The 23,963-nt window shown below is 35.9% G+C and overlaps 1 protein-coding gene across 2 annotated transcripts in view; it reads left to right on the top strand.

The window, feature by feature from the left end:
• SRBD1 (S1 RNA binding domain 1) overlaps positions 1-23,963 on the top strand; it is a 136,155-nt gene that overhangs the window by 75,802 nt on the left and 36,390 nt on the right. For both annotated transcript variants that reach the window (XM_085315870.1, XM_085315869.1), the window contains exon 17: positions 9,478-9,560. In XM_085315870.1, coding sequence (XP_085171996.1) covers positions 9,478-9,560 — 83 coding nt within the window. The remainder of the gene's footprint in view (positions 1-9,477; positions 9,561-23,963) is intronic.

Below are 23,963 nucleotides of genomic sequence, written 5' to 3'. Positions count from 1 at the left end.
TATTTCCATGTATTAATCCTTGTGCTTTTGGATTTAAATTTGAAAATCTGTGTTCGGATGCTGAAACAAGAGTAACACACTTGTGTTTTTCTAATGCAGTAACTTTAAAGTCCATAGACCACATAGCTCTGTCACCTAGTTAGCAAAGCAGTGAGCTTCAGTTGTAGATAAAATATTCCTAAAGTTACTTTTTGTAAGGATCTGGAGTACTAATAGAGCTAGAATATGTTCAGTGTTCCATGCGCAGGTATGATCTGGTATAGCAATTGCTGCTTCTAAAGGATGATTTCTGAGGATAAAGAGTCTGGGAGAGCAAAAGGTCACATGGCACAGCCTGCCTTAGCATTGTCAAATCCCATCTTCTTGTCTCCTCTCCACAGGGCAGAATACATTGGATTATTGTACACTCAAAGTTCAGCAAACCACTTGCACTTTTCCTTGCAAAAGAAAGCCTTATAGGCTTTGGGGGCTTGTTAGGACTTTGAGACTGTCATGCTGCAGGGTTTTATTCCCTTGGGTGCCGTTAAAGATAGAGACATACAGTTCAGAGCTGTCATAGTGGCCAGCAAATAGAAGGTAAAGATCAGAGAGAACGTAATTTCTTTTGACTTTATCTTAAGGAAAGTAAAACAATTTGATGATTAGATGTGTGGGACATAGTGCCTTGATGTCTACTTGAGCTAATTTCTTCATCTTCTTAAAAGAGCACTACTTCCCTTTGGCTACTTAAGAGAGAAGGTCATTTTTCAGAAACTTTATTGGACAGAAGTCTTGTGGTTATACCATTCCCAATGCTTCCTAAGTGTAAGCTTCTTTCTACAGCTAATTGTAGAGGATTGGTACAAGTTCCGCAAGTTTTCAGAAGGAGCTAGAAGAAAGAAAAGTAAGCTCTAAATTTTTATACATTAGAACATTTTTGCCTTGACCACAAAATGCTATTCATTTCATTGCAGTGTGTGCAATTACAGCAGTACAAAATGAAATTGCATTTTGTCTTTCATCTGCTATATTCTATAGTATTTATGAATGCCTGAGTTGAATTGTACTGTTGAAAAGGAAAAGATGCAGTAGGTTTTTTTTGCTTGGTAAGCTATTTTGTTTTTTGCTTTAATTTTCCCTGAAATGAAGCAAAATGTCGTCATTAAGATGTCACCTCAAGGTGAAGAAGGCTTGTTCCTKGTTGCCCTGTAGTGCCTAGTTTCTGCCAATGAGAAGCTCCCTTGAAGGCATGGATAGCACTCTACAGTTTGAACAGAAGTTAAAGCAAATCTTTGGATAGTTTTTATAAAACAGTATATAACTGCAGTTAGTCTGGAAACAATTGAGCTTCTTTAACTTGTACACAAATGTGTGTGCCTACATCAGAATTYTGATGAATAGAAAAATGGTCTTAAATTGCTTGGAAACAGTGGCACAATGCTGAATGGATTTTCTTACACAGGAGTTAAAAATGTTTTCCAGTCTTTACTGTTTTGCTGTTTTAGATAAGGATCTGAATCTTTTCTGATCTGTGCAAACTTAATGGCATGCAGGAGAGATGGTATGTAACCATTCATCTCCTGCTGCTCTCTGCACTGTACCTCCTCTGTACTACAGAGGAGTAGCCTGCAGTTGAATCTTCTGAGCTGCATAATCAAGGCACGTGTAGATGCCCTTAGGCTTTCACTTTGTTACAGAATTAAAACGAGATTATTCTGAACTAAGTGAAAACTCTTCTGTTTGGCTGTTTTGGGGTTAATATTGCCAATAAGTTAAGAGACTTGTGTGTGTAGCTTCTACCTGAGCATCATTCTGTTGTACTCCATAGGTTAACATTTGCAACGAATGTTTGATCTTTCCATGCTTTATGGGAAGATGTGATGTTGGCCTTGCCCTCATTTACCTATTTCTAATATGCCAGATGGGTCTGAATTCAGCAGAAGAAAGTGACTTTTTACTTTCAGAGTTTGCCGTGCTTCTGAACAATCTGAAAATTCACACTGCTTCTGTCTAGAAGTGATCTCCCAGAGCAGAGCATTAGTCTAGGTTCTGGTAAAGCCAGTTTCCACAAGCATAAAAGAATTACGAAAACAACTTCCTTCCCTCCCTATTGATGTAATGCTGTGTGTGTGTGTGTGTGTCGGTGTCCGTGCGTCTGTGTGATTTCCTCGGAAGGCTGTGTCATTCCTTTGAAGCACTGAGCCAAACGAACAATGAGTACACGGCTGCCCTTTAATTTGCAGAGTTTTTTGCTTTATTTTTAATACAGCAGTGTTATTCTCCAAAGTTGTTATTTGTAATATGGGCTTAGAAAAGGGCTCTCTGGTCACTTCTGAAAGGTTATTTTTTGTTGTTGGCATAAATGAATAACTCTTAAAAGTATAGAACTTCAAAAAATCTTTACTTTTAGTTGTAATGTAGTTAATGCTGTGATGCAGTTAAAAATAGTCCCGCTTATCTGAATGTGAAATGTGTGGCAAGTTCTACCTTACAAGCTGAGCAGCCAGGGAAAGTTTTCTCAGTGTATACCATCCTGTAAGACTCATTTTGGGGGAAATGGGGGGGGGGGGAGAAGGGAAATCATCTCAGGCTTCAGTTAAATAATTAGATATTTCCTTCCTCACTCTGAATTTAAAAAAATCCTGTAATATAGAAAATATTAATGAGTAGAGGAAAGTGTTTTTGAGGACTTGTTGCTAAGAAAAATATTGACTTAAAGCTATGTTGCAGTATTCACTTGTTGAGGTTTTCTTTTTATAAGTATTTCTTATTTACTTTTTGTATTCAAGCCATCTCTTTTAAAGATTTTTGTACTAAATAAATAGGACATTGTCATTCATTATTTCATCAATCTTAAGCAAATAATAGATTATCAGTTTTATGGAGTTAAAAGTAAACTAAAATGTAATCTTTTTAAAACAAAAACCTGCTCACTTGCCACAGAAGAATTTTAGATGAAATGCAGCTGTTGAGCAGTTGCTTAAAATAAATTGCATACTTTAAACCCACCAAGAAGATATATGAGGATTCAAAACTGTGTCACAAATCCTGACCTACTGAGAAAGAATGCTTAATGAAAAGACTACTGTAAGTTTCACTGTACCCTCTGCAAGGGGGGTGAAATTCAGGTCAACAGGATAGGAGGCTTCCAGGACGCAGGAAACCTGAACAATCGATCACCGAGTAAACATTATTGCAGATACTTACGGAGAGTAATTGATCTTGAGCACAATAATAGGCTTTATAAAAGGATTTATATGAGTTGTAATGTGTCCTTATCCACYCTGGTATGATATATTGACAGTAATTACACATGCATCTGTGAGTTAGTTTTTGATTACCTTAATATATTAATTTTCACTGAACTGACATTTGAAGTTTTTATCTAGACTTCTAAGATGCAAAAGTTGATTTAAAATGGGGGGGGGGGAGGAGGGGTGAGTTACTTGGATGTTTTTACAGTAACCTGTCTCAGCAAGAACAAAATACTGCGGCTTTATAAAAAAAAATATAGAATATTCTTATTTATGACAAAACTGAAGCTGAACTAATTGTAACCTAATAGCTTGTACTTGCCATATATTTGTTTGTAAAGCATTTGTAGAACTATGCCCATTGCCTTCGCATCTGAAAACCTCACGTTGTTTCAAAACGCAAACAAATGCTCCCACTCACATGAGGTAGCTAAACTGTCACAGTTATGACTGGGACACATTTTTATCCTTATATAAAGACGCATGTGTTTAAAGGAATGCCATCAGCATAAAACTCAGATTTTTTGGCTGAAAATGTTTTACTGCTTGTAGTGACATGCAACATTTGAATGCTGCTGTAACTGAAATAAATTAATTCTTTTTTTTCTTCTTCCACCTATCATCATTTCTGGCAGTCTTTCATAGTGCATTTGGCAGAACTTTGTATATTCATTTTACTGTTTTCCCATCTATAGCCATTAAGCTTTTGTTTTATGGTGCGGTTCTTACATACAGCAGTGCAAAAGGAGAACATTTTAAAACGTGGTTGTCTGAACCAAAGCAATTGGCAGGCTGCCCCAGAAACAGGCACAGTACTTTCCTATTTCTTACGGATTTTCTTGTGCAGTTTGCTAGCTGTTCTTGCACCTTTAAGGCGCACATCTGATTTTGGCCATAATGAATGATTTGTATCTATTCTGTTAGTGAGGGGAGGCAGGTAGCCTAATTAAAAAGTTACCATTATTTCTGTTTTTACAGCTGACAGCTGACGCAGCTGTCACATAGTATATACACAGCATATATACAGTCTAGAGAAATAATTGGAAGACTTAGGGATTTTCCCCCGCCACTGCTGCTGGAGGACACAATCCCCCTCTTCCCTCAGTCCTTAAAAAGACTTTGCCTGAAGACTTTTGTCAGTGTTCCAGATTGGAAACTGTATCCTTTTTTAATTCCTGTGAAAAGTGGGAGTTGTTTGCTGTAGAAAGGAGTAGTAAAAACAAATTTTAGAAATGTGGTATGTGTGGAGAAAATAGCCTTAATTTTGTGTTTGTCAGTGAGGAGTTAAGACAGATTTGATCTTTTAAAACAGAAATAGCTGGATAACCAAATATGTTTGCAAGTTTGTGAGGGCACGTCTGCTCATTAGCCATTTGGAAATAGTACATTTTAACATAATTATTTATTTTCCATGAAGATCAGAGACYGAGAATGGCATGAGCTGTGCAAGCAACTCTTATGCAAGCTTTTCACCTACCCCACTGTCATTGCACTTCTGTGTTGACAGGCAGAAAAATATTCAAGTATCTGGTGGGTTCATTTTGTTGTATAGCCAGATTATGAAGTGAATTGAGACCACTAAGCAGTTATTAAGTTGCTTTCTTACAAATTGTCAGAAATTGCTGTAATGATAAGAAAGTATTTCAGAAAATATGCTTTCTGTAACTTTTTTTTTTACTTCTCATTCTTCTTGGAGGTAAAGATCATGTACATAAAATTGGAGGACTACCTAGGCCATTCTGTCTGCCCAGCTTTAAAACTTTACATGGATTTACTGCATGGCAGCCCAATATGTTGCTGTCATTCCAAATGTTGCAATAATGTTTTATTCTTAACTGACAACTTGAAAAAGCTTTGCATCTCTCTGGTGTGCAATTCTTATGATTGTTTTCTAATACAAGGCCACAACAATTTGCATTTAAAATACTATGTTTGATATTGATTAATTTTTTCCCCACATTTTACTTAATGAGTATATATTGTGAGAATGGTATGACCAGCATTTCATACTTGGCCCTACTAAGTACTTCTAGGAAACTTGATTTTTTTCCCTACGGGTCATCACAGAATTCATTTTGGATTTTCTTAAACAAAGACGATGCATAACTTAACTGTAGAAGTGAGATTGCACTGCCTATTCCTTTGTTCAAAAAATTCATTGTTTATAGCCTTTTCTGAATTGTACTTTAACATACAGGCAATTTTAGGAAATACYTGTGTCCATGTAAAATAGTTATTTAATATGAAAAATGTGTGAAACTTATTGATTTAATTGTTATAGGGAAAATATGAGACCATCAGGTTTTATGGTCTCTGAGTCTGATTTTGTATTCTGGTCCATAGGAGTAGATCTTGCTTTTCTGCAGAGCTCTCATGATTTCAGTAAGACTCTGCTTGCGTTGCAAGAGTCCAGCCATGCAGATTAAATTTCTGGAGTAGAGCCTCATTGCCCCTAAAAAGATATGAAAGTGCGCTATTACTGTAACATAGTGGTTATACCTGCACAAGAGACCGTAGACCCTAATCTTGAGTCAGTGTAGGAGTGAATTTGTGCCTAGAGAGCGGATAGGGTGTTCTTGCATTTTCCCTCTTGTGCTCTCTTATTTTATTTTGAATTTGAGATGTTCTGGAATAGAATTGAGGCTTTAGAGAAGATTTAGAAAGTCAGCTCTCCTGCACTTATGACTGTAGGAACTGCATCCTTCAAACTGTATAACTGTTTGTTAGTTGATCTTCACCTTTCAGCATAGCAACCATTAGACCTAGTCAGGAAAGCACTTAAATGTCTGTGTAACTTTATGCATGTGAATAGTTTTGCTAGTTCCGGTGGGAATTCCACTATACATTTGTGCTGAAGTGCTTTGCTGGATCAGGGGCTACATCGCTGCTGGAAGCTTCACAGGGATATGATGACACTTTCAACCTAGCTATTATAAAAATAAGGTTCTGAATTTTACTTTTTAATGAAGGTTCTCGAGAAAAAGTTATGTTTGGAAATTTCCTGTACTAGCCTATCAACATGGCTGTTTATTTTTAAAAGGTGTAGTGAAAAGGGATGTGGACACAGAAAAATATTTCCGCTCTAATTGTCTAAAATGTAATTTCTGAAATATATTTTATATTACAGAACCTACTGAATTGAATTGAACCACTGAATTGTACCTATGTAGAGACTTGCATATTTTCAGAATAAATAACTATATAGAGCTCTCTCTTGTTTTGGATCAGCATTACTTTCATTGATACTTTGTTCTATTTTTGTTTGAGCATAGACTTTCCTACATTTAAAGGTGACTGGTTATCTGTACCACTAGTGTTTCAAACTGTAATTAATACGTATGATTGTTACAGGAAAGCATTTCTGTTGCAAGCTGTAGCACTTGCACTGATTAACCTTTTGTGATTCTGACAAGAAGGCATATGTGAGAGCCTCTGAGTTCAGAACTTCTCTGTTAGAGAAGCAGGCAGATCGGATGTCGCTGCGATAGTGCTTTCGGAGGCTAGCTAGCAAACTGCCATCGTCAGCATACGGTCAAACGGATAATAAAGGATATGAAGTCTTGCATGACCGAGCAGTGAACTTCATGCTAACTGTGCATTTAGCAGTGCARATCTTTAAAGTGCAATCTTTGGTGCTGTATTCAATAGATAAGTTTTGCCGTTGTGGTTTGAGGCCCCTAGTAAGTAGGTAGGCATTAGATCTACTGTTTTGGCCTCAAGTATCAATATTTAGTAAAGTTCTTTTCCCAAATGATGTGAAATTAGTATTTAACAACCTGCAGTAGTGGCCATTTAAATTAGGCATGTAAAATTTTTGTATTTATATGAGCTATTGACTATTGGAGATGCTTACRGTTTTTCTAGTTTAAATATTGTGTATGTATTGTTGACCAAATCACCTTATGTATGTACCTGTTTACTCCTGTCTATTCTTCTTCTACCCTCTCTTGATATTAAAAAAAAGTAATAATAAAGATAAATTTTAGGAAATGCCTCTTGGAATATTGTAAAAGCCAACTGTAAGGCTGCTTCTGGAGAAGGGCCACAGCTTTCTCCTGTCCAACCCCACTCATTCTCACACAAGTTCGCAAAGCAGGAAAAGCAGCCAGGATCGGCCCTTCAAAACCTCTGGCAACTGGCATCTTGGAGATCCCTTCCCACCCCAATGCTTTGACCTTTGTGCTTTTCCTCCTCCTGTCAGCTTATTAGAATCAGTTTGTCCATACATTATCTCTGTTGTTTACGTGCTGTTGGTCCAGCTTTTCCTATTCTTGCTTYTGTAAAAGGAACCTTGATAAATATGACTATGATAAATAGCTTGTAGCCCTTTCCCTTGCCTTTTGTCTGTCTTCATCTGCTTGACTTGTAATTTTTTGGCACAGGTACCAGTTATTTCTTTAGTGTTGTATAATGGTATAATGCCAATAAAGTAACTGTGGGTCCCTGGTTAGGCCTCAGAAAACTCAAGGAACATTAGTAGTAATGGTGTTACATTGTAACTATTTACCTAATTTATCAGAAAAAAACCTCACTCAATTTTAAAAATATTCTCCAAGTTTATATTGTGCTAATCTTAGCAGAGTCACCACAGGGGAAAACGTGTTTTGTAGCTCATGGCAGAACTTAAAACAGAAATACGTTCCAGGTTTGTGGAAAATACTGTAAAGGGCAGGTTAGTGTCATAAYTCTTAACACAAGCCTGATTATCTAGAATGCTAAACAACTTTAATGGCGGATGTAAGGGCTGTCTCAATCCTGAAGAATCTTCTGTAAACAGGGAGTCCTTTGACTGTTTTAAGACTGCCACTGGAGTTGCTAAACTGCCCTTTTGTTGTCACAGGGAATGTAGTTAAGGAAAAGATAGCTGGAGTTTTTCTGTATCAGTGAACTCCACTGACCAAGATTTATCTTGGGATGAACCAGACAAACACACTCACCCTTGGCAAAWGTATATTTATATTATGTTTCTGGCATCTCTGGAGAATCTGTTGACTTTCWAATTTCAATGTCAACCTACTGAATCCCACCTGCTTGATAATCTGTTCAGGCTTTTTAGAGTGACTTTGTTTTCCTATAGGAAAGTTGCTTACTATGTTACAGCCTCAGTGTCTGATTCTGTGCAATATTATCAGGAAGTGCTAAAACTCATTAGAAGGAATATTATTCTGATAACTTCTACATTTTACCTCTCTGAATTATGTTAGTCTTGCATATAATAACCTGTCTTTTTGGAAAGACCTTTGGTTTTGAGTATTAAGAGTGCCTCYCTGTATTGGTATTCTTTGTCAGAGTTTTCTTCACTATGTAGAATGAATGTACTAAGAGGTGCTAAATCAAACAACGTGTCCTTTCTGTGCATTCAAGCTCGTGAGAAAACGAGTTCATAAATGCAAGGATAGAACTTTTTGTTTCAGTGTAAGTGGGAGGAAGCACACTTGGAAATGTTGGGGCAAGTTGAAGAATGTAACCGAGTATCTGCAAAATTAGACCAAGGGTTGAGACTTTGCAAATAAGTATTTGTTCTGACATTTCAGTAAGTGAAGAAGCTAACAGTAAAGGTGGGCTTCARAAATTCAGTCCTGGCTCAGGCATAGAGATTAAAAAGGCTAAATGTTCTTTCCACGTGCTGTTAATGGCATCAGAAATGTTGGAACTGGCTTTGTTTTTTCTGAACTTGGTTATAACCAAATAGGTTGCAAATTGATTTGTTTTAGTATGGAGTTTAGATTAAAAGAAGGTAAGATTACTGGGAACCCATCACCGATTTTTAAAGACCCAATATCTAGACTCCTTCTGGCACTCTATAAATAAATAAATAAATAAATAATGTTGTTACAGGTCTGTGATTTAAGGTTAAGGGATATTTCAGAATTCAATTTTAGATGTTACATATGCATTTTTCTGTGGATTCAAGTGTGAAATTTACTGTCTATAATTCTGTATGTTCTCCCTGTATACTGAGGAAGTGAATGTCATGGTTACAGTATGAAATCTCCTTGGGTCTTTGCTTGAATTACTTTTAAAAAAAATGAAAAAAAAGGTTAATATACACTTCATCTCATAGGTCTAAAAATGGGGAAAGATTTCTATTATGTTATTGATAACTTCATGCTGTTATCCTTTTTTCTTCCCCCAGTTGAAAAATAGATTAAATATGTAGAATACTGAAAAAAATAGAAAAAAATAATGATATAATTCTGCTTTTCAGATAAAAATATRGTTGTTTCCTAATTCTGTTTTTCAGTTTCCATCGCTAGACGCGTACAAGACCCATTAGCTGAACTAGTGAAAATTGAGCCCAAACACATAGGAGTTGGAATGTACCAGGTAAGGTAATGGGTATCATTTAATGTAAGTAATCTATCATGATACAGAGCAACACCAAAACACTTCTTTAAGTGTCCACTAGTTTTGACATCTTTAAAAAGTTTGTATAGAGTTAGTAGAATGGTAATAAACATTTGTAAGTCATAGAGTGGCTCTTTTTTAATCTCTGATTTTAGCAATTGTTACTGAGAATCTGAGATGTCTGTAACCAGATTTATGGTCTATTTAAAACATCAGCTCAGACAGGTAACCTGATCTGTAAAGCCTTCTCTTTTTTTGCATGATTACAGCAATGGGATTTTAGCTCTTTGTGTAAAATACAATGAGATACTGATCCTCCATTTAGAAGCCATTAATTTGTGTTATTAGGTGCATTCCTTCTTATCTTTGTAGTAAAAACATTGGTTTTGACATTTTTCATTTACTAAAGCTGAATTGGAAAATGTTTGACTATTCTCAGTTTTGTGCGTTTTTGTAGGTTATTTTTGAGGGATGAAATTTATTTTCAAAGTGTCTTTACAAAGTGAGTGGCATTGAGAAGTGATACAAAAATTGTTGCTTTATAGCATATTGGCATCAGTTCAGGAAAGCACTTATACACGTGCTCAAGTCCCATAGAACAGAGAAGTGCAAAACAGAAAATGCAGTATGTGCTTTCCTCCGTGTTTTCAAGACGATAGCCTATAAGTTAGATTTGAACAGATGGAACAGAAGTTCTGAGGTAGTGTGGAGCGTTCAGGTGAGCTCCTGAGAGTCAATGGAATAGAATGCAGTTGAGAAACTACAATGGTTTTACTGCCACTGCTAAAGGCAGTGTGATAAAGACAAAAAAATATGTGTATATGTTGTTGAGGGAAGTTGCTGCAAGCTTCTGTTTTCAAAGAAATGGAAATATCCTGGATTACTTTTAAAGAACCTAGGTCAACATTTTTGTTGATGAAGGTTAACACTCAATGCTGTTTTTGCAAGGTGTACTTGTATTACCACAGAGTAGAAAATGTACTCATGTTTCTTGCTCACTGTTGAGCCAGTCAAGAAAGTAACTATTATGATTATTGTTTCAGTGCAAAATATACCATAGCTGTTGAGGATAATTAGATTGAAAGGCTGAAATATTGTAGACTTCTGTAATGAATGCATCCAGAACRTGACAAAAATGTGCTCTACTGACAGCTGCTGCAAACCAAGGGGATCTAACAGAAGATTCAGTCTGAAGCATAGCTGGTTCCATTACTCATGGAAACCAACTGCTTTTATTTATAAAGGCAGCAACAAGAACAACAAAGTGATACAAACTTTTGTTTGTCTGTCTTTTAATGAAAAAAGTTAAAAAAAAATCATGAAATGCTGTATCTTAATAGCAGCCCTTTAAGTAGAAGTTGTTGGATTGTTTTTTTTAAAGAAAAATATCAGTTTCAAWATGTTGTAGATTTGTAGGTCTCAGGAACTTGCATTTCTGTGGCTAAAAGGTACTGATTTAGATGCATGCTGTCTACTGTTGCCCACATGCATCTTGTACTATTGAACATCTCAAGCAAAGAGTTGGTGTATGGTTTGGGGAGGAAGACATTTATGAATTTATAATAAATAGAAAGGAGCTGTTCATTACTGCCTCAGTGGATTGAGCCAGCTTGATTTACTTTGTACTGAAATGGAGCAGGTAAGCACCATCTTCCTGGCCCTTGCACTGAAACTCCTTGATCYGCTAAAGATGTTTTGCAAGTGAATGTCCAACTACATTATTTGTTCATGTCCAAACTGGTTATATTAAAAGTTTGAGGGAAAGAATTCCTAAAAGCCTGTTAAAGGTAGACCTCAAAACTTGTTCACCCCCAGCAATCTGCACTTTTAAGTCTCATCATGGTTTGGATAATCCTTTTAGATAGATTTACCTCCTGTCAGAAGTTTTAAATATCACCCCAGTAGCTATAAGATGCTTATTCAATGATGTAAAGATTTCTGAGGTACTAGAGTTTTATGTGACATTCTTGATAGCAAATTTGCACTCTTGAAAGCAAAGTCAAAAGTTCTGCTGCCCTTTGGACATTAGAGCCCTCTCTTAGCAGAGGAGGGCAAAGGAGGAGAAGAGGAATTAAGCTATTATGACTTGCCTCCCTTTAGGGAGAAGAGTTACTTGTTTATATCTCAGAAGCTAGGCATGGAAAAAAGCTGTTGTATCGTATAGTGAGTCCTAGAGTAATTGCTGATCTAAATCCCTCAGATAAAGGGTATATCAGGTATAAAATTTGATATTATCCAAAGCAATTTTAAAAGTTATAATATACGTTCTTTAATTTATAAYCTAATTACTGGCAGTAGTTTTTTATTAACTTCTGGAATGAAATAAAAAAYGTGCAGTCTAGATCAAATGTAACAGGCTTTTCACAGAAAATTTTACTTTTCTATACTTTTTAGCCTTTTAGTTACTTTTTAGCCTGCTTTAACTATAAACTGTTATATATGACCTCTCTCTAAACACYCTGAAATTGATATTTAGGAATTTGACAAATCCAGATTTTAGTATACTTGTCCTGGAGGACAGACAATGATTAGTCTGCACCCGGCTTCTGACTCCTGAGGCAGAGGTTGCATATTGCTGCTGCTAAGTGGAAGTTTTATAGCAGAAGCACAATTGTGATTTCTGCAGGGATGGTCTCACACTTGCTGTATGTTGTTCTAAGTGCAGACTCCCTGAAAGGAGTGGTCCTGCCTTTTCTGCTACTCCTTYCCAAGTGTCCTTGATCTTCTCCTGTGCTTTCAGTAACTACCTGATGACCTGGCTGGGGTAAGGGAGGGGCAGGAATGCATAGCCTGGAGGAGGAAAAGAGGTGGACCACTGCTTGCACCATTGCCTGAGTATGGATTGACTTGAGACATGGCCTCTCCATCAATTTAAGATAGTCAGAGAAGTCCCAGGCTTCTCTAGAGTTTGAAAGGCAATAGCACCAAGAGACTTTTTTTTTCCCTGTGTGTTTCCTCTCTAAGCTCAAAGTGAGACACTAGCTAAGCAGAACCCACCTGAAGTGTGATTCCATGGAGTGTGTGTGTGCCTGTGTGCATCTCAAGGCTACTGTSAGAAGGGACTGAGTCTTCTGCAATCACTGGTGCCATGGTATTTTGGATTCCTCTATATGGCCTCTTGGAGCTATTAATATCCCATCACATGCCTCTTAGTGAGAATAACTGGTGTTTTCTTCCTGGCACATATTGCTAGGTTTCCAAGTAAATCTGCTCAGTTGTTTTATGGACACATCAATAAAAGTTTCCAGGTGGCAAGAGACCTCTGAAAATTGAGTCCTGTCGATTGTGATTTATATTTATTTATTTAACATGACAAAAAGTTTGAAGTTGTACTTAACCACCTGCTTTATTTTAATTTCAAGTTATGATTTTGAGTTTGTACACTACCAAGAAAATCTGTTTTAACAGAGACAAACAGGCCCCAAGTGTCTGAGCAGGTACCTTCTTGAACAAAGAGAAACACCAATCTGATTTATTAGGGCCTCTCTCAGACCAAAATTCCAGTTGTCTGAAGGTCCTTGTCTTCCTTCAGCTTTATCTCATTAGGAAAATTGTTCTTTCCTCCCAGAGAGGAACGTAGCCAAAATTAATTTATCACCTTCAGGCCATATTAGTATGATTTCTACTGTAGTTGAACACAAAGATRATACCCAAATTCTGCCTGATACATTTGCTTTGTCACCTCCCAGTGCCAATTCAAAGCTAAATTCCCATCAGGGAAATAGTGGCTCAAGACTTTATTACACTGAAAACTGAATTTTGGCAGATAAATCACCACTGCAACTCTGATACTTTTGAATGATGCAGTTAAATGCTAAGAACAAAGCTGTTTCACAAAGATTGTGGCTATAKCATAGTTTTCCAGAGCAAATAAAATAATAAAAAGAAAGAACAGTCCTAATGGAAAGAAAAATTCCTTCCTCTCAAACAAACCGACCTCCTACTTCTGATTTGAGAATAAACCAGTGCGAGAATACATTTTTTTGTCCACTAGTCCCTATCAAAGAGGAAAAAACATAAAGGGGGAAATAAATTAATAAAATTTTTAAAAGTCCAACCTGAATCCATATTTTAAGGCAGAGAAGTAAGAAGGAAGTGATAACGAATATGTGAAGTTTGCTTGATTCTTCACTGTTGATTTAACGAGTAAAATCTTCACACACTAGAAAAATGGATACATCTAAATAGGCAAAATACACTTTGTGTAGTGGAGCTGAAGTTCACTTGTAATCTGGGAATATATTCATGTCGTAYGTTGAAGAATCAGAATTTTTAACAAGTCACGTCTAAGAATAAAAAAGTGTGTGCCATGCCTGACCTTAAGAAAGCAACATCCTGTATGGTGATTATAGTTTCAAGAGTGCAAAGATATTTTCATGATCTGTTTTTGTATAACATGTGCAATTTTCTAACCTCTGAAATGGGAGGATGCTTGAGTCCAGATATAGCTGAAACATTTTGAACAAATGAAATTTGGGAAAAATACTCTTAAATGGAGGTTCTTTCAGGGAAACCAGTTAAGCTAATTCCTGTTCTAGTTTCTGTATATTGCTGGAGGATCCTGATTAAAGGAGAGTTTCATCAARCATAATTAGCATGCCAGAATGCCTCAGAGTTTAAAATTTGGAAATGCCTTTCTCATCCTTCTCCTCTCCATCTTCCTCTGGCTAAATATACCAGGTTTGCATTTKATTTAGCACTTTAGCACCTTTTATCATTTCAGATGAAATTTGATGTGCCTTTTAGGTTTTAATGATATTTTCCCAACTAGTTGGATGTATTTTCTTAAATGTCAGTGCAACCTAAAGGAACAGTGTTTTAATTGGAGTTGCCTCCTCCTTGGTGGGAACAGTTATGTCTTGATTACTGTACTGTAGATATGAAGCAGTTTAAAACCTAAAGCCAGCTAGTGAATAGTGAGCTTCCTCACTCAACTAMCATCTCAATTCTTAAGGAAACGAGGGAGTTCTCCTCCTTTATCCTGGAAGGCCACGTAGAACRCTTTCTCTCACATTACCATCTTGTTGCAGTCGGACCCTAGCGATTCAGAAGGCAGCTGTCATTGCAGGCCGTCGCTGTGTTTGTCTTTCAGTCCCTGCCCAGTTGCTAGAGTGTGCTCATGCTGATGCGGGGGAACTGAATGGGCAGTGCTGGAAGAATATTACTGTCCTTTCCTGCATAAGGCTGAGGATGCATAGAGCCACTTTATTTTGTTTCATTCTTTGATCTTCCCCTTCCTCAAAAGATGTGGCTGTCAAGTCTCTCTAAATCTCCAGTGGATGTCTATAGTAACAGGGTGTGTGTTAGAAAATTGTTAATCTCATATATGACAATAATACTTCAGATTTTATTGTTATTCTGCACTCCCATCATGAAAATTTACTTGAGGTAGCTGATTGTATATKTAACTCTTTAATATTTACTAATTTTAGAAATATTTGAGAGGTAAACAATAACAATTTTAGAAAATCAGGAATCAAAAGGATTTCAAGGGTGCATGTAAATCCAAGAGTAAGATCAAATACACTTTGGTCAGCCTGGAAAATCTGTGGACTGAATAAGTCTATGCATTATTTCCATTTGTTGTCTTTCCCTCAGGAAAAGCAAACTTGTACCTTTTGCTGCACATGCTTGCCTACCTGCTGTTAGAAAAGAGGTAATCTGTTAAGCCTTTCTGAGGCTTAATAACCTATATTATTAGATTTCTTTACTATCTAACCCTTTTTTTTTTGGCAAACTAAACTGTTGTATAGTTTCTCTACCAGTGGAAACTATTGAAAATTAATGTTAATACAGGAAGCTGCTAACAAAAATTTGAGTTCCTGGTGAGTATAAACAACAGTCTTTATATTCTTAGCATTGACCATCACAAAGAATTGACGTGCAGTTTAAGAAGAGTTTTGTCCTCATTTTGCATTAAAATACATGTACAATTTTTAGTGATGAAATATAAGAGATTTGGATCTTTCTCAGTATCTAACTTTAGTCAWATATCCTTTGCTTGGTATGTTTTTATTTAATAAGATGGAGCAAAGTCATTTTTTATTGAATAACATGGAGCTGACTTCAGTCTGAAATACTCATTTTTCATCGAGTACTTAAGAGCTTTATTTCACTTCTGTATTTTTGATTAATTGATCCGTAGGGTATATGAATAGTTAGGTATATTACTTGGATAGCATAGGAGAATTGCTCATAYATAGTGTGAGGATATGATGACATACAATGTGCAAGAGAGTGTTTTTTAAAATCTCCAAAGTGTGATTGTCAAAACAAAACTAAAGTCAAGCTTGTTTTATTAAGTTCATTGAAACAAATCTGTATTGGTTTGCAGCTTATATTTTTGTGATTAGGAAAATGGGATAGCTTATTTATTAGGTGAGCAGTGCTTTATATTGTGTGATTCATGTAGCTTCTGTGGAAACTCAGTTCAGCAGGATGTTGGTCAGTGGTCAGAACTGTAGATTTCAGGCTTCAACATGGAGTTGGGCAGCCTGTCTACAAAATGCTTCAGCATTCCTTCTGAATTAGTACACTGAATATATACGTACAGCCAGGCATGGAACTGAATCTCATATGATATAATTACAGGTCTGTGAGCTTGCTTATGAGTTCCTGTACTTTAATTGAAATGGCTGGCTAAAGAGATAGTGTTTTTGTTTAAACACTAGATGTCTAAGGATACCAATGTTCAGTTTTATGTTGGATTGTTGGATTCAGATCCCTTATTAAAGGACATACATGCTTCTCTTCTGGCAGTATGTGGCAACTGGGTACTCACAGATGTATCTTAAGTGGAAAAAACTTAAGAAATATTCTTATGAACTGGAGTGTGGCTGAAACTGTRTGGTATCATGAGAGAGACTGACTATTCTGATATTAAAGAAATTCCTAAAGAAAATAGACCAAAGGCTATGTTGCCACTAATGTCAATAGAATTTGTGTTAGTAACTGGACAAATTCTGGGCTTCTTCTGTATTTGGTCCCATCCCTGAATGAGCTCACTAAGACTTGAGAGCACAAGGGCATGTGGGATAGTATTTCACAAGAGTGCTCTTAGCTCTGCTTCTCAGCAAAGGCAACTTAAATCTATCCTGTGAACCTGCAGTCTCCTCCCTTTTTGAGGGATGAGGTGTGTGGAGGCTTTGTCTATAAAATATTGCTGAAGGCAAGGGAAAAAACCYTGAGCCCTGCCTGTAGGGCAAAGATGTGTGAAGTGAGTAGACGGACAGACTGGTGAATACATTTATGCGTTATTCAGGAATTCTAACACCCAGCAAATTATGGAATCCTATTGCTAGGATTAGTTATCCAGTCTGTAGTTATGTTTTGCAGGCCATCAATTTGCTGGCTGAAGTTTCTCTTAATTATAGTGTAGTAGTGGGAAGGTATTAGCTCTGTGAGGAAAATCATACATATTTCTGCCCAACATGTTTTAGGGTGAATTATGTGATTTTTTTCTTTTGAAAAGTAAAGGCCTGTGAATCGAGCCATCTACCAGTTATGGGCAAGAAAATCTTTAAGACAGCTATGTCAGGAAGAGCTAGTCACTTCTTAAAATGTTTTTTGGATGCTTCCACATCCCCCACTCCGATGAAATAGGTGTGCAAAACTTTAAAGAAAAAAAAATCCTTTCTAAACAAGTTACACTTCTGGCAGATTTGCATAATTAAATCAATCTTCAGCAACAGTTTTGCTGGTTGCCRGTGCTGGTTTACATCCTGTAACAGCAGAGTCTCTACAGTGATGTCTACCTATTCCCTGGCTAGCAAAGAGAAATCAGTGGTTCCGGCAGCAACAGCATAATTAAACCTCTGCTAGTTGTTATGGCAGATTATAACAGAAGAAAAGAATATTGAAAGAAGGTAACTGTTCTGTTGTTAATGTTTTATTGTGTTTATAAAGTTAATATACTATGCATCTTTACTGGCATTTCCATGGAGACATACTAGCTCAGTGGGGTGAGATACTGTCCCTTTAAGGAAATGAAGGAAAATTGTGCATGTGTGTTTACAAGGAGTACATGAGCGCAGCAGTATCGTTGCATCTGCACATGTCACTCATGAAACTGCCAATGGACTGCATCTATTTTCACTGCTGTCACAAAAAATGCATAGTAGAGAGCATTTGAAAACTGTCAGAGATGTTCCTTTGTAAGCAACCTGAGCTACAGGTAAATTTTAGACATTAATGCTGATATTGCCCCTCTTGCATTGCTGATTTTTCTTAGACAGTTTGTGTCTGTATATGTGTGTTCTTATGGAGCTTCTGCGATTTTAACAAAATTGGGAATGTTTTGGGAAAAGAGTTGAAACACTGAGATGGAATAATCTAACTCTAGCCTGTTGATAGAAGACAGCTGTTTAACAGACTTACCCTCACTCATCAGTTCGTTTCTGATTGTTTAATTCCCAGGTCTGTTGGTAGAAGTTTGTTAGGAAGCTTTTTGTCACCATATGAAAATAGATTTGGTGAAAACTTTGTTGTGTGCCTTACATTTTAATTAGATTAAAATTATACATGCTGTAGTTCACAAGAAATAGGTGTAAAGGTTTTTTATTTCTAGGTTGCTACAAAAGAATCATATAGGGATTCCCGAGTAGAAATTCTTCAGGTGTGGTATACCCTCTGTGCAAGCCTGTTAAATATTACAGTTTGATCTGCCTTTCCATAAACGTACTTGGGCAAAACTAGTTCAAACACAGGCTGSATTAGTTATGATCCAACAGGGTGGATTTAAATTCTTGCAAGACACCATTCTGATGTGGAAACCAAGTGACAAGAGGAACAAAATGTGAGTTGCAAAGCTGTGAGCTTGCAAACTGATTTGGCATGGCTCTTCTGTACATCAGATTGGAAACATTTAATTGGCTAAAAGCTGAAACAAAAAATAGGATGATGAAGTTTATCTTCTCAAAAGTACTTTCCTAAATGCATGAGATGCTGTTAGATTTCTGGTTTGTGTTTAAAGCCTTAGATAAAACTATAATTTTAGCCATAGAAAAAATGTTCAACCTCTTTCCTCAAGATTTAGTTTAAATTTTCTTAACTTGAAGTTTAAATTTTTGAAACATGTTTTTTTAAATTAGTACAATAATTTGCAGCTCTCTGGCAGCTCTTCATCCTCGGCATTTTTCTGTAGCCATGATGTGATATTTGTGTTTGTAGAACTTGCTTTTCAAGCCCAAACATTTATCTTCATGTGAAGTAATTTAATCCTTAAGGCACTGTGTTAGGATTTGTAGTCAGATTTTAATGTAAATATTATAATCATAAAATTGATTAAATTAAAAAAAAACATCTCTCAAGTGTCCAAAGTCAGGTAAAAGTGGCAGCTAAGATGTGAATAACTTGCTTTGAATATGTGTGGCCATTTTAAACGTTATGGATGTCAATATTATTTGTTAGTGGAATTCCTTAGTTACTGTTTGCTGCACAGCAATCATGTTGCATCTTTTGTTTTGGTTTYATATATTAACTATATATTCATTTGATTCACAAGGAAAAATGCTAATGCTATGATACTTAACTTTGATTTGAATTTAGTTCCTAGTACAGCAGCTGTGGATTCGATATCTGAAAAATCTGAAATCAACAATAAATTCATACGCACTCTCAGAAGGAGACCAAAAATGGCATGTCTTGTACTGAAATGCATAAAATACTTTTCTCTTACCTAGCTGAGAAAGCAAATTATGGAATGCTGCAATAATTGGTTCATAGGCTCATTTAGCTGCGGATTTATTTTTACGTAACTTTAATTAGATGATGTSAGTGACTGATAAAAATATGTTTAAGTTGTAGTGCAGTGTTAGTATACATATTTGTTTATAATACTAGATCTGTGATCAAATTTTTCCTCTCTTCTGAAAATTAATGTGAATGTAAATCAATGTTATAGTTCCTCTTACTAATCCTTTAACTTAAGGTTATTTGTCATTCAGGAGATATCACTGAAATTTGTGGTTTCTTTTCACTATTAGAGATATACGATGAAAGACTTCTGTAATGTTTTGTGATTTGTTGCATTTTGGATTTTATCTGGCTAATAACACTTTTTTTTTTTTTAACAAACAATTTTGAAAAAAGCATCATTTTAGAAAGCAAAATCWTGTTTCACTAGACAACGATTAATATGTGTGACCTTTATTTTTGGATCAGAAACATAAATATACACTTTTTTCTGTGTCAGTCATTGTCTAAGATTTCATCTTTGTTCTGCTTTCCATTACATACCATGAATTATATGAAATTAATTTAATCGCTACTCCAAACAGAAATTAAATGTGCCCTAATCCAGAGTTACGTTGTTTGCTTTTACAACTGTAAGTCATAAGTAATTAATTTTCCTTGGAAAATTAATTCACTTACCATTCCCAGTAGCATCATATGTTGACACAGGGTTATAGATAGTTTAATATTTTTGTTCAGCATGTTGGCCTCAACTTTGGAAGACCTTAAATCAAAACAAATTCAAATTTATTCAACTGTATATAATTCAGGGTTATTTAAAGTGAATGTTGTCTTTATCGCTGTCAACCAGCTGACGACGAYGATTCTAAAATTATATTCAGTCTTCTAAAACCTGAAGTCTGTGGACAGAGGTGTGTGTGTTTTTTTGTTTTTCTGTTTTTTTTAATTCACTGTCTCAGTTCAGACATTTGAATAACATATCTACTGGAATGCTATCAGTAGTAGAAAAACTTAGCTCCTCAAAGATCTTGATACCTGCATATTACAAGGCCTGTTTTCTGCATTTTAATACACAGCGTTCGGTGAGAAGGGAGGGTGCCTGACAACGTGCCGACATTGAAGCAGAGTGCAGACAGTGGTGGGGGCCTGCTGCGCAGAGCTCACTGTCCTGCAGGAATGGCACTGAGGACTAGCGTAGGCCCAAAGTCTTCTGGAATGAAAGAGGCAGCTTTTAAGTTTAATTGTCTAAGTTTACCAGAAGTCCTAGAAGTTCTTTTTCTCCCCCTCCTTTTTCTTTTTTCTTTTTTTGTATAGCTCCATAAAACATGGTGTTTATTACTTGGGTTTATTTTTATTTATTTAAGTCTCCCGGGTGAAATGCCAGTGACGGCAGTGTTGCAGTTCAAACAAGCAAGGCTTATTTTATAAATGTCCCTTTGTGGATTGGTGGCTGCATTTTTCATGAATGCAGGGGGTCAGTATCAATTGCATTCAATTTAGAATTTGAAGAGTGGGAAGTGGGAATTGATATTTAATTCCAGTGTAAAGGCACTGCTACATCAAGAATAAAAATATTATTGCTTTAGCAATCAAAAGAAGAAAATAAACTAGGAGGACATTGATAATATACAGTAGAATGGCAGACTGCTATAAAATAGAATAGGAGATGGAAGACAGAAGAAAATATTTTACTTCAAATGCTATTTTTTCACCAAAATCAGTTTTATTAAGGCTAATATTCAGTTTTGCAAGCAGTACAGAATGCACAGAAAAGAACGCTGTTAATGGAATTAGGTCCTACTACTAGCCTAAGTAAAAGTAAATTCATCCGTACAAAGCAAAAGTGTATATATAAATATTATCACACATCTGTTACACATATAAAGTGTATGCAGCATCAGTGAATGTGTTGACAGAGCTCTCCATTAATTTCTCTATCTGTCATTTTCAAACTCAATTATATTGAGTTTCCTAATTCTACATAAGATATTTAAAGCAAATGTGTTGATCCGTTAATTTAACAGGTCTTACTAAAGTATTGCCTGCTGTTTTATTATTATTGTTTAATTAGTTTCAAAAGGCTTCACTATGATATTTAGAGATAAAATCTTTATATCGTGAGCTGAATTTGGCCATTTACTTCTTGTTGACAGTACCGTATATTACCCAAGTTATGTCCTACCTGCTGCACTGGGCTTCTCATCTTTGTGTTTGCTACCTGGTTGGCAGCTTTAAGAAAGTGTAAGTCTTACTGAGCCTGCATAAGTTGTTCCTTTCTTCATTTTCATACACTCTGTGCTGAAGTGTACCTCTCATCCCAGGAAAATGGGAAGCGAGAACCAGCTCCATCCTTTCCTTATCCTTTTCACAGGAGCTTGTGCTGATTATGCAAAGGAACATTCTTGGTATTCCCTCCGCCAGTGTATTAGTATTCTTATCACAGTTATACTTCTGTGTTACTGTTATCTATGTAATGTATATAAAAATTGTGTAGTGTATAAAATATCTTGAGAGCCAAACAAAAGCTGTTGCTGTTCTTACAAATTTCTTGGCAATTCATTGAGTTTGTGTTTCTTTTGGTAATATTCCTATCCATTTTGTGATGACAATGATTGTCTAAATTTGCAAGAAAAATGAGGTTAAAATAATTACTGTTTTAAAAAAAATCTGCAGAAACCATTTCTTCAGGCAAAATTTATATTTTGAGCTTGAATGTAGTTTTGGATTAGATAATGCAGAGTTGGCACTAATTCTGAAATAAACATTGAGCTATGAGGTACAATAGGAAAAAACCCAAGAAGCATGAACAAATGCATACAGTGTATCTTAATGTAAGTGCCTCRCTCTTTGGAGGCCACCAAGAAGTCTACAGTGATTGACATGCATTCTGTTGAGTTTTTTTTTTCTGCAGCAGTGTTGAAGTCAGTCAAAGTGTATAGACAAAGCTGAGTGAATACCAGTTTCCCCAGTACAGAGGCTATTTTTTCAGGAAGTCTAACTCAAACCAGATGTTTTGCTTAGACCTAGAGTTTGTTGCTGCCAAGCATCTCATCAGAGGTCAGAGTTCTGGGCTCAGGGCCCTGCTAGAATTCTTTCACAAATTGCTATTCGGTGAGGTTTTAATCCTAATGGAAAGAATAATGTGCTTGTAAAATCTGCAGTTATTACAAACACAGTATACATATTGTGGACTTCAAATGACTACATATTTCATTCCCATAAACAGGGAATGCAGATGAATGCAGTGTGTAATAGTTTTAGACATTCAAACTTAAACCAAGTATATAGTTTATACTACTGTTAACCATTTGCATTCTTAACACTCCTGTAAAGTGAATAGTTATCTCGACTAACAATTGGCAGCTCCAAACAAAACAAAACAAAAAAAAAAACCTCCAGCACATTTTGACTTGTAAGCTGTTTCCTGAAGTAAATAGAAAACCCTTATGCTTTTGAGAATGCTTTAAAARTACTCTGCTTGCTAAGGCAGTAATTTTGGCACAGTTTGTTTCTTTTATTCTTTCCTTTTTTCTGTCTCAGCTTTTAAATAGCTCAGTAGCAACATTTTATGGCCAAGTTAAGATTATTTCAACTATTTAYTCATACAGCTGATTATTCATCCCCAAAATCTCACAGTAGGCAGCATATGCTCCACCTTACTTAAAAACAAATGCTGGTGATACAGATTGATAAGAGCAAAAGGTAGTAATGAAACTCCTTCTATTTTTATTGTCTTCCTAGAAGCATCTTTACTGATAAGCTCCTGTTGTGCTTCTGCTGAAGTCTGAAATTTTTATTTCCTAAAAATATTAATCAGTTATATTTTATATAACTGTGCCACCTTATCTCACTCTTTGTGAAGTTTAAGTAACATCATAAACATATTTCCACTCTGGTGAAAGGTGAAACTTAMGAAACTTGTCGCTTAAAGGACGACTATTACCCTGTTCATGTGGTAATCATAATCAGTGATGATCACACTGAGAAGGAGGTAAGTATGTATATGGCACGTATATCTACAATAATATTATAAACCTTGAGACATGCTGAGGTGATTGTCTACCATGCATTTTTTWATCTATTTTTTTACCAAGAAAAAACTTGACTCTAGCATAAACTTTGCTGTTAGAGTACAATTGTTAACTATCTGAGAAAAAAAGGCCTTTTCAAAGCCAATATAGCTATTCAGCAGAGCTCCCTGTTGGATGTGTTGTCAAGGCATTGAGGGTAGAGATTTTTCAATAAAGTCAGTGCTATGTCAGTCTGATTGTTGAATATTTTTTTTATGCTGATACTTGGACAGAAAATTCATTTTCAAGGCTGACATTATTCATTTTTCATAGAATAGAAAAAATGAAGTTTTGTTCCTCCTGTACTCTTTAGGAAGATGATTGTGGCCAAAATGTTAGTGTAAAGCTTCTTTTYCATTGTGGTGTACATTTGTATTACTAATATTTCCTCCTCGGTTTATCAAGTAAATATCATTTCCATTTGTGTGTACAGGACAGAATTAGAAAACTCAAGCTCTTTCAGTGTATGGATTATCAGTTCTAAGTTCATTCTGTCAGAATCTGAGTATCAATTAACTAAGAGTGTTTCTTTTGCTTAATAAACAAATGTAAAGATGTACTGCTTTTGTTGCAAGTTGACCTTGGTGCAAGCTGCTGCCTGAAGGTGAGAAAGAGAATA

This window comes from Rhea americana, unplaced genomic scaffold (genome assembly GCF_003343005.1).
Source record: "Rhea americana isolate MKP2758 unplaced genomic scaffold, rheAme1 scaffold_44, whole genome shotgun sequence".
NCBI lineage: Eukaryota > Metazoa > Chordata > Aves > Rheiformes > Rheidae > Rhea > Rhea americana.
Note: the sequence above shows the minus strand (reverse complement) of the source record. Positions and strands in the feature narration are given on the sequence as shown.